The sequence below is a fragment of the Opisthorchis viverrini genome (assembly GCF_000715545.1).
Source record: "Opisthorchis viverrini unplaced genomic scaffold opera_v5_511, whole genome shotgun sequence".
Classification (NCBI taxonomy): domain Eukaryota; kingdom Metazoa; phylum Platyhelminthes; class Trematoda; order Opisthorchiida; family Opisthorchiidae; genus Opisthorchis; species Opisthorchis viverrini.
Window position 1 is genome coordinate 217606 of NW_008752170.1, and position 12254 is coordinate 229859.

At 44.0% G+C, this 12254-nt stretch overlaps 1 protein-coding gene across 1 annotated transcript in view; it reads right to left on the minus strand.

Annotated features, from left to right (window-relative positions):
• Positions 1-1869: 1869 nt before the first annotated feature.
• Positions 1870-12254, minus strand: part of T265_11497 (hypothetical protein) — a gene marked incomplete at both ends in the record, with an annotated part of 39328 nt that continues 28943 nt past the window's right edge. Inside the window, 4 exons of the mRNA XM_009178166.1 lie at positions 1870-2418; positions 3544-3741; positions 5743-5935; positions 9624-9947. Coding sequence (XP_009176430.1) covers positions 2168-2418; positions 3544-3741; positions 5743-5935; positions 9624-9947 — 966 coding nt within the window. The remainder of the gene's footprint in view (positions 2419-3543; positions 3742-5742; positions 5936-9623; positions 9948-12254) is intronic.

Here is a 12254-nt window from a genome sequence, read left to right on the forward strand (position 1 = left end):
CTGAGCACACAATGGAGATGAGATTGTTTTGTTATTTGGGACACAGAATGGTCGTTTGGTCCGCAGCTGTTAGGCTCTCACTGGTAAGTTCCAGCAATGAAACTCAACGGCGCTTGTAACCTAAATGTTCATCCTAACAGCTACATAAAATACTGCATTCGGGCTAATATCTTGTGAACATTGATTCACCCTTGTCAGGTCTCTAGAAGCCAGACAGTGATTCTGTTTGATATTTCTGGGCTCCAAAAATAGTGTATTTTGCACGGTTTGGAGATGATTTAAGTTTTCTAAGGGCTCCGGTGCAGGAGGCGTCTAATAAGAAACTGCACCACTAATCAAAACGGGTTGAACACCTTATCTGCAGCAAGAAAAACCGACGGTTTGGCCGGTCTAAACACGGAAGTGAAGTAAGCAATGTTCGTTGGACTGGCACCTTCCTCTGAATAACGAAATGTGCTCCCATGTCGGTTGGAGGAGACTCGGCGAATGCCTTCGTTATGAATGGTGAGAAAGGACCAGAAAACATTGTGAGGATAGATGCCAAGAAGGATTTGGGCATCTGGGTCTCCTCAAACTGGTCCTTCTCACCGCACCATGAGAAACCGACCCAAAAGGCATTCGCCATTTTACGGATGATCCGACGCACCTTCTCCCGTATTACTCGCATGGACTCCCAAATACTCTATGGGGCATACGTCAGACCGCTCCTGGAATACGCCAAACAAGTGTCTACTCAGGACTCACGAAAGACGTCACCCTCATTGAGCGTATCCAGCGAGCCACCACGAGAATGGATGTCGGCCTCAAATCCGTGGACTACGAAATGCGTCTCGCAATGCTTGATCTCTTTCCCCTGTAGTACCGTCGCCTGCGAGGGGACCTAATTCCTACTTATGTCCTGTTTGAACAAAGCTTGGCAAACAGGTTTTTTACCGTTGACCCAGCAAACACCCGGCGATGACATAGTAAGAAAATTTTCAAGCTCAGGGCACACACATTCATTAGACAAATTTTTTTTCTCATTTCGGATAGCAGGTGCATGGGATGACCTTCCTCCGACGGTTGTTCACGCCCCTTCTAGAACCCAGTTTAAAGCACTGTTAGACACTTAATTATGCATCTCCCTGTGGAATGTGCGTTATACGAAATAATTCCTGGTGTCCACGATAGTTTGACCGCTTATTCTGATACAACGAATTAAAACCGCACATCCGTGCAGTCTCTGCACAACTTCAATGAATAAACCACCTCTGTGAAAGTTGTTTTTAACCCTGATCAGCAACCTTCACTAAGAACTACCTTCTCCGTGAATGGTTCACGGGAAAAATATAACTGAAGGACATCTCAGATCACTGTATGGAACTCATTATTGCCCTGCGTATTAGGTCGTGTGCATAACTGCCAATCACTAGTATTCTGGGAATAAACTAAAGTAAAATGCTCAACCGGAGCTCGGTAAAAGAGCGGAAACCACAGTCTCACTCATTACTGTATCCTCATTCGCCAACCTGGACCAGTACAGAACCACCCGTCAACGACCCAGCGAACAGAACTGCACAGATAGCTTAAAAAGTTTACACTACTTGTGTCACCCTCGAAGAATTGTACGGGTGAGAGACTACAAGCTGAATGAATGCTACCACATTTCGTAAAATATGAATAACGTTTGAAAACTCTTCCTAGTAACGTGCTTGGGCCTTAAGGGTAATGCGGACGAGCTTGAGGACATGGTTAATAAACGAACTATGCCACCAGGTAGCATGATTTTGCGGCATCCGGCCGGCTTCAGACACATTTGCGCCTCCCGATGTTAAATTGAAAGTGGGATACAAAACCCAGAAGTTTGAAAACGTTATCATTACGACTGTTTTGAGCGATTTTAATAGAGGAATGAAGTGCCCAAAGGAACAGCATGGTAATTATGCCTGATCGATATGAGGTACAGTCTGTACATACTGCGATCCTCTAATCTCGTTGGCAAAATCACAGCAACATCCACGTAAAAATCTGCTGGGAAACCTGTACAAAAATGAGAAAGAAGAGGTGCCGGATGGTGGTGACAAGTATCCAGCGAGTTGTGATGGTTACCACAAGAAACGAAATTGATGTAATAGATGGTCATCAGTGAATACATTCAAATGCATAACGCCTATTCGAAAACAGCTTATCATGCCGCAGATGGCAGAAGCCCTGAAAGGGCGCGAGGAACACGATCATCCAGGTGATTTTCAACCCGTCCGCGAATCACGTTGGGTCCAACATGTGTAGAGAGGAATTCAAGGGTCTCCTTGCACGCCAAAACCGCCAGTGGCAGCTGGCTCTCGAAGGCAGTAGTAAGAAGAATGAGCAAGTTGTCCAGATGTCGTTTAAACCGGGTCTTCTCCAAGCCTTTGTAGAGCTGGATAACAACGTTGCAGGCTGGATGTTATGGAATAAATAAAAGATGAAGTTAAACGAGTAGAACCTTTGCAATGAACACGTACCACGCAAGCAAGGAAGCCGTATAAGAAACGTGCTACTGGGATAGTAAAGCACGGAAACTCGTGATATGGGGATAACAAAAATTGTCTAGTTTCGTGCGTTGCTGAGGGAGTCACCAAGTGAGATGAGTAATGCCAAAGAAATACTTGCCAAAGCCGCAGGTTACATACATATGTGAGTTATCGTTTCATTGTTATCCGTTCATTTTCTTGAGTTTCATGCTTCATATGTCAAGAAATGACGAACAAAATACTGAAGGTTGCTTTACGCCCCTCATTAGACCTTTCTCATCTGAAAGACAGTGAGTCCAATTCAAGTCACCGAATAGTCACCACAAGGTAGCAGTCCGTTAGCCAAAATAGTTGCCCACATCCCAGTTTAGAGAGGGGTCATTCTGGCAGTAAACACGAAAAAGCGACTGTATCGGGCAGTGGGTAGCTACAAGGAAGGCCTTTGGAAAGAAGCATAGTATCATTAAACATGCCAAGCGAGGGTCTCGTTCTTCATATGATCACTCATGATATAAAAAACCAGCTAGGGAAAACTAATGGTGGTAGTTCCGACGGACACTTATGCGATGCCTAAGTGGTTTTGTCAAGTCGATCCATAGTGGTCAACCTCTGGAGAGGACACCTGAAAGAGACCAGCAAAAGGTGATATCTAACGGAGGATAACAGAACACGGACCTTCACGTCAAAATACACGTTTGGCACAAGTTTACTTTGAGGGGCCGAAACCGCGTTAGTTCTTAATCAGTTAATTTGACTACTGGTAGGAAATAACAAGCACCGTTACAAGACAATTGACGAACAGGATCCGTTGAATAACTGAACTTAAAGCTGACTTTGAAAAACGGGGTAGGCGTTCACTACGTGTCGGTGAACCGAATCGCTTCACCTGTCCATCATTGCCATAATTCATGAAAAACATCCTGAAACTAAAACAGATGAAAGCAAAAGTACATCAGAAGTAACACGCGTGAAGAAAGTGTGCATCAAAAAGCTAACCAAATTCGAGTGGATAGATTAAAATAATAATAAACCAAGAGAACATTTCAATCACCTGTATCAAGGAGGTATGGGTAGTGTGTATAGTGCTTGTACTCGCAAGCCGTTAGCATTTTATAGACCAGATCGTCCGTAAAAATCTGAGGACTGCACTCAGCGATTTGGCCTATCAGGCGAAGTGCACCATCCGCATGTTCCCACGGTTCAGTCGGTCGCTGATTCAGTCCAACTGGACGCTCAATTGCTTTGAACCCTGAATGGATAAAATGTTGTTGGTAAGCGAAAAGTAAAGTAAATGTAATATACCAGAAGCAGAACCCAATCGTAATTCAACCTCTCAGTAATTGGGTTTGCAGCGACACGCTCCGCGGTTTACTCAGCTCAGTGATCAGTTTTATGACGAAGTCAAGAATAAAGAGACAAACTCGAAATATAGAGGCTTCCAGAACCAGATTATCCGAGTACACACGTCGTTTACTAACCAGAAAACAGAAACTTCGCAATCTCTGTTAGAAGAGATCGAATTTTCTAAACTTGCAATTAAGCAAGCACAAAACTAATGTTTTGTAAACCGAGAGATATTCGTTTCTTCTCGAAAGACCGACATTCCGATAAATGCCTGGCAGTTGCGAAACTTATTGAAAGTTGCCTACATCACACATAAAATAAAAAGGTGAAATTAATTACAGATAGAAATGGAAGTGTTACGTGTATCAGCATGTAATTTCAAGGGACTGCTGTTAAACTGAGAATGGTCAATCGTACGAAGATCCAAGATTACGCTTCTCATAAAGAAGAATCCACGGTAAGGTTGACAATGCAGGAAGCTGGTAATCATCAGACATTCACAGGGTAGAAAATAGGGATTGTGAAGTAATTTCTAACTTTCGGCAGAACACACTACTCATAAGGATGTTAGGAGATCGTAGTCTTACGAGCAGTGAGTTCTGCCAGAAAGAATATCCTGCGATTTCTCGAATACCTTGTCAACTGAAACGTCAGGCGGCCTTCAAGCAGCACTTCCAACTGGAGGATATCATATAGAAGAGGAGTATTTGAGTCTCTCGCTGACGTCTATGTAATTTGCACGGAAGTGCATTTCGTCAATCACCTTCGGACTGCATCTCACCCTTCCCTCATTTCCGGACCGTAACACTTATTTTGCTGAACGACATCAATCCATCCATACTGGTTTCTCTGCGAAAATGCGTTGGGAAACGTGCACGGAAATGTATCTTGATGTCATTCGGATGTAGCATCTTTTCAGTACCTAACTGCCATGCCACCAGAAAGAAGCACAAGGGCTGGGATACTGTCAGGTTGCCCAAGCCTAGATAGAGGAATTCAAGCAGCAGGGGTCGGGTTAGAACCGAGGACCTTGAAGTTAGTAAATCCGTTCTCTAACTACGGAGCCATCTCGTCCGCCCTTTGTATCAGTCGTTGGGCTAAACACATAAATCTTGTGTTATGTTCGAGACTATCATGAGGAAACGGGATAGTACGAAAACTGAGCCACTGAGGTTATCAGAAGCCATATACACAGACTGTGTTGGTGTATCCAGAAAGAGCGTGTTTAAACTTTGTTCGCCGATCGGCCGAACGAACTTGACTCACTACTCAACGGTGACTAGCCGATATTCTAATAATCGGATGAGAGTTATGCCTAGAAGTTCAATTCGGCAAGGAGGCTTAATGGTCACCAGCCTGGTTTTGAGCTAGAAGCTTACCCATTTCAAATAAGCAAGATTTGGAAGAATGAACGCTCGACGGGAATGTAGTATAAAAGATGTCAGCCTCAACAAATTAACTAGAAGTAAACGGAGAATGGATGCATGCAGCTGTAAGATGGTCAATGAGTACTTTTACAAAGGTAAACTCGAGTCCATCAAATATGGCAGTATACTAGTCCCAATCAATTCGAAGGCACACACAAGACTTTCAGAGCGGTATTTCGAGGCTGTGTACAAACAGAAATAATTGACACAGGGACCATAGACCCAACATGTATAAATGAAACTATGCGGACAAAAAAAAACAAAACTACGAGACGTTTTCATAGGATACCTGAACAAACACAACAGCAGTAAAGAATGCGTTTAGCGTCATTCCCAAAATGGACAGGTTTGTCACTTGGCGTTCTTGTGGACATGAATACTGTTTTGCCCCCCCCCACCCCTCACAAGACCCAATGATGATTGCATGACTTGAGTATGGGATTTCGGGTATAAGACGAGCTACGCGGCCAATAAATTACCTGTAGGTGCTAGTGAACCACAAGAATACATTGTCTGATCTGTGTGACGGGCATCATGAGCATCTGCACCACTGCGTGAGATGACGCACCAAGACAATCCTGGAGTTTGTGAACGAGTTGGTTCGACACCATGTGAATCAGCCGGCTGATCACGAATGTTAGCAAGTTGTGTGTCAATATGTTTGCGGTACAGCTGCAGAGTGAAGATGAGGTAAACAATACTGAGAAAAACGTCTATAAACATGACGCTGAAACTGAAGGGGATGCAGAGGGTGCGAGAAAGACAATTTGATGGCCAAACACCACCTGATATAGCTTCTCTGAGAAAGCAACAATATATGTGCCATCTAGCCATCAAGCCAGGTTTAATTTAACAGTGCTGGTAGTTGCTATATCTCTAGCTCGACATCAGGTGATAGGCCAGAGTAGAGGAGGATGGATCGCACACCGGAAGGGTACGAGTTCTAATTAAAATATAAAGTGGGGATGCTGAGCAGTTGCTGAGTACATTTCATACGCAACCCAAATACAGAATGAACCGACAGAAATCTACCCAACAGCGCACTGAAGATGTCTCCTCGAAACGTTTGCACATCAATTACAACGCTCAGCGAACACATCAACAGTTACTTGATCAATTACCAACGGATAAAAGCGTACGACTAAATCGACAGTTGATCGAACCACTCGGTAACTTTTTTATTACGTGAGTCATTTTATGGATAATTAGCGAATCGATCGTTATGGAAAAGTATCCCAATAGGTTTCGTTCACTCACAATCTAGGCCAGGTGGATCCTTGAATTGCAGTACCACCCACCAGTGGATATCAAAACGCACAGTACCCTAAGGCGGTGTACAATATGATAAAGGGACTATTACACAGGTGTGTCGACACAGTGAATAATCCAATTATACTAGCAGCGGGCGGGGTTGTGTTAAGTTAGATCTCCTGAGTGCGAATAGTCGATTTCCAATGCACCAAAGTGAACTTGCTTTTAGCCCCCTACCCGATTCATCATACGACCTCTAATCAACGTGATCTTCAGTAGTTTCGTGTAACCCAGTGCTCTCACCACTTTCGAGAGGACTTGATTTGAAAGCATGATTAAATGACAGCAGGAGAATAAGAGCGAAACAGGAGTAGAAAAATGCACCACAAGTGCGAAGGTACTACGTAGGACAGTGTACAAAACACTGAATAATAGTTTTGGTGGAAGGATCCCGTATCAATATTTTTATTTTGTCCTAATGAGTGGACCGAATGAGGGCGAAAAATCTCTCATGGCTCTCCTATAGAAAACAGCATAGCTATTTGGGAAAAAGCACTCAACCTATTTAGTAAGTACATTGACAAATTAAACAGCTAACAGGCCGGAACAACCCAGTTTAGAACTGCTTAAAGAAGCATATTGGGATCATACCAACATAATACACCATAACTACCATAACTTGCCGTTCAGCTATACTAGAAAGGAACTATTTGGGAAGATATAAAAAACCTTTCTATGCTTCTGTTGGTCTCGGACAAGCAGTCCGGTCTGGTGACAAATGAATGTTCTGCATACAGAATACTTATTGCGAACACGAAAAATAGGAAGCAGCGAAATGTCTCTGAAACTAAGGGGGAGGGATAAGATGAAGATGCATAGCATCTTTGAAACTAGTGGATCACAGTAGGAGGACCGGAAAACCCTTGGCCTGCAGAGTGAACCAAGATGTAGTTGCAGTCACAGGCTAAGAGTGGATATCCGCTCTAAATCACATTTGTTCGGCTAGAAAGGCTTCAAAGGCTTTATTGAAGTTCAAATGCGGTTACATAGGCGGAGTAGGACAATGTATATATCAGCGTACAGTGAAACACTGAAACGACGGTAAGAAATTATCCATCAATTGCAATCACCACGCAGTTACTCGAAACAGACATATAACTAAATCCACATAATTCATTTATCATCCTCAAATCTGCAGCTGATCTTTTGCATTCAGGGAATTTTGAATTACAAAATCGACTTATTCCAGTAGTGAACGAATGGGGCTCCATCACGCCTTGACTTTCAGGCATCAGCTCGTTAAACTGCTCTCGCAAAATGTACATTTTACCACGCCTTTATGCACTATCACAAAGTATCGGTCGACAGGGTTTATGTGACTTACCAGGAACATTTGTCTCGTTTCCCACAATAAACGAGATAAGCTGACCAGAGATCGACTGTGGGACTCAATAATTCACTCCTGTTTTTCATAATACTCCGAATGAACGGTGAGAGAGACCCAAATCTATCATCCGACCTTTGGATGACCCAAACAATACTCCCAGACTATCCATAATGGTGCAGACTACCAGAAGATAGGAAGCGATTTAAAGCTGTTCTTGGGTGCAAAGAAGGCGAGATGTGTTTCCGATGTAGTTTAATGAAGGATGTAGGAAAATAGCGCCATACGTAGAAGAAATTTCGTATTGTCTAAGTGATGTGCGTCTTGAAGCAGCACATCCTAAGAGAGAGCTCGCCAAGAGGGCATCTGGGCTCATTTGAAAGCAGGATCCACTGCGGATACCTGTGATAACATATTGTACAGACTGAAGGAAAATTGCGCTGTTTTTTCCTCATGGACGAAGCAAACGCCTTGAATTTTCGCGTGAGCTTGATAGAACTGTCATCTGAAGCTCTGCTTTTATTTCCATCCCGAAGTCCAAAGCCCTAAACCGAGTCTTTATCCATTTTATAAAATACTTTCCATACAAGCAAGCCCATAATATCAAATCAAACTCATCAAATCTCGCACAAGTATCCAGTGATTGCACAACCTCAGAAATAAATACACTAGGGAATCGGTTTCCGTCATAATCCGAAAGCACACTAATACAGATCGCAATGAAACAGCACGCAGCGTAGCAGTCTACACCGTAACGAATACGCACCTTGAGGCATCAAAATTTTCCCCAGAGCGTTTTATCCGGTATCTCACCAATCCTAAAGGCATTATCCATATCACACACGACATGAAGTTTTATGACATACTTGGTTCCCCTGAGAGACTCCAACTCGTCAACGCTTATTTGTCGCTTCTACGCTTCTACGATGCTCTCGTGTTTATTTCTCCCGTTAATTATTTTTTTAACCCGGTCAAAATCAATCAATCAATTTATCAGCTATAAACTGTGTGCCATAGACACATTGGTTCTAGCTGCAACAGTTTCGACCACCGGAAAACGGGAAAGTGTAGTATACAACCAAGACTTGAAGGCGAAGGCATGTTCAGTTTGTTCGGGTAGCTAAGCATTGAAGGCAATAGCTTTGATGCACGAGCGCCGCTGACTGCGCAGTTGGGTCATTTCCGCCAGTCATTAACCACTGGTGATCTGAGACCCGAGGTCCCCATACAGGGAGGCGGCAGTTGCCCATCCGACCAAGTTTACCAGTCACAACCGTACTGCGTCTTTTATACTCGTAAGCAGGATTCATCTCCTCTGATAAAAACCTTGAATTTTAAAGCGAACTGGTTCTTGCTAAGCATAAGATGAGCTTAACAAAGCATAACATGGTTTAGTTGAGTTGTTTGCCCCTATTAGCTGGTCACCGGTATGTGTTCACTGTTGCAACCTACGATTCTGCGGGGCGTCCCGCACTGGAAGTGAGCGATGAATGAGCGAAGATAATCCAACCAGATAGGAGCATCTGAAGGGTCAGTTGGGTTGGAATAAAAACGTGGGAGCCGGCGCCACTTGAAAGTGGTTTCCCACGGTACTACGAAAAGTATATAGGCGTATGATTTCAACAGCTTTGGATCAACACAGGTGGATGACAACGATATCTACACGCGAGCACGCAAACGGGGTTGTACATACAAACACCAGGAATCCACGCAAGACACACTTACCTGAATGAGTTCCGGATCTGAAACAGACCTGAGAATGTTTGCAATCGAATAGGCTGCCGTTTCACGTACGGAAGGGATGATGTCAGACAAATTGCGCAAGAACTGATCGGCCAGTAAGTTTTTATATCCGGCAGCTTTAGTTTCTTCAGGGAACTTGGAAACGAGAGTGCCAAGAGCAGCACAGGCGGCGTCCCGCGTCGACCAACTTGTACCATCAAAGCAGATTAGAAGTGCCGTCAATAACTTCAAGATATGAGGTCGCATCAGGTCTGGTGAAAGCTTCGATACAATCTCAGAAATGGAGGTACACGAAACTTCACGAAGCTTTGGGTAAAAAGAAAAAATATTGCCAGAATAAGGGGGCGAACTCACGATCTCCATATGGGTGTCCTAACAGTAATGCTAACGCAGATGTCATACTACATTGCTCTTACGACATTGGTCTTCAAATATGATCCATTACGCGCTTGATAGTGGGTTAAAACTCGCTGTCGCATTAATCGAACAGTGAGTTACGTTATACTGCTTGAGAATACTTACAAGCGTGGACTCTCACCGAACACGGAGCAATTCAACTACCGTCTAATCACCGAGCTGAGCTCAACGTGGACAGCCACGCTCGTCCGAAGCATCAGTGTTGAACACTGATGTCATGCTGCCCATGATGATGATGATGGAAATAACTATGTCATCGAGATGAGTGTGGTTTCTCTAACTCTCCCCCGAGGAAAACAAATCCAGCAGGCTTTATCGTTTAGGGTTTTAGAGAGGGATCCACAAAGCGGACACAAGCTAATTAGTTCTCGTGCATAGAGGCTAGACTGCCAATTGTCGTGTTTCCGAGCAATTTGAAAAGGGAAGGATAGGAAGTCGAAACAATAGCAATCATTCTCAATGGGGATTTAATTTAAAAAGACTCATGAAGCCAGAACATTGCATTTTGACGGAGGCTAATATTCTCTCTCTAGGGCAGTCAAGCGTGTCCCAAAAACAGTTCCGAAAGTACTGGTAACCGCCATACAGTTTACGCGCCATTTTGCACACGTAAAATGAAATCAAAGAGAGGGGACGTTGGGGTTTCATGAGGAGATAATATTGAACGCTTTGAGAGACCCAGTTGTGAACAGTCATTTCACGAGACCCAAGGTTTACGAATTGTCACAGGCATATATTTAGTGTGGAGAGCGAGTGAAACCATAGGCCGTTCATCCAATCATACAAAGGTGTTGAAATGGGCCATTAGAGTGTTCCGAAAAATTTCGATCCCCTAAGGCACAATTTTGACGGCTGCACAGTCCTATCGCACATGTGTTCAAAGGATATTGTTTTCACATCCACTAAGCGTCATTTCCTGAATAGGCCCATGGGCAAAGAAATTTTTCGGATTCATTTAATACAAACTTGACACAAATGCATAAGGGTGACAAAACTTGGTTTTATGGCCGAGTAGTGCTTAAATTTCTCAGGTGTGACAAACTTAACCCCGCAGCCTTCACATAAACCGAAGGAAGTGGTAGCACTGAGACCCAATCTAGGTGGCCAAGTCTATATGAACGGAAAACAAAGGACCATCCAAGCGACGGACCGCCCGGTCAGGGGCTCGCACTTTTGCCCGTGACTAACGAAGGACTTCTAGTGTCCATCTAAGTTACCGCTAACTTGAGACCATGAAACCAACTACCGAAAAGATGACAGATTTCACAAACGAGAGCTTGGTCAGACGAGAAATGGATGAAATCGTCTGAAAAGTGTGGGTAATAGGAGTAGGTGTGTAGGTTAAGAACCAATTAATAGTCCGGAAATTCTGTGGTTCCACTATACGGTGGATCTTCGGGCAGATCGTGTAGGCCTCGGTAGATTGACAATATCCGAAAATGTGAATGTCGCACCAGTAACATAATAAATTTGGGCAAAGTGCGCTACTTATGAGCAATAATTATCACCAATGCGTCGCTGTTAAACTCCGTTTGATCAAATATGTTGGCAAATATATGGACAAAGGGCGACCCGGATATTCCAGTGATCACGATGCATGCAGGATTGTAGTTTCAATGCTTGCCTCATTATCGTGTGGACCGAATGTCACCATCAACGACAGCATGACATCAGTGTTCAACACCAATGCTTCACTGCCGTACAGCCATGACTTATTTGAAGGCCTTATTGTAAAGAAAAGAATAAAGGTGGATGGGGGAGGGACTTAGTGCTAGTTTAACACAATCATTCCGAGGTGCCTACACCTCCAGACATTCACTCAGGCAATCTGGATAGAAACTGACAACAGGAACGCCACTGACATCGGTTGGCAGCCATATCTTGTAGTGTATCCAACCAGGCACAGTGAGGATCACGCGGTCCCCATCCTGGAAGGCGAGTAGCACTGACAGCACCCAAGCGCTTCATGATCTCCTTCATACTCCTCTGCCAGGTCATGGGTTGGCCACCTCTCTGTTTACGCCACTCCGAATTGGGCATGGAAAACAGTACTCTCTTCGGCGAACGATAGTTCGGCATGCGTAAAACGTGTCCCAACCAACGCAGCTTCTGGTGCTGGACACATTCTTCAATGGAAGTACCCGTTACACAACCGAAAAAACGCGCTTTCTAACTGCCTCGTTATGGATTCGCACA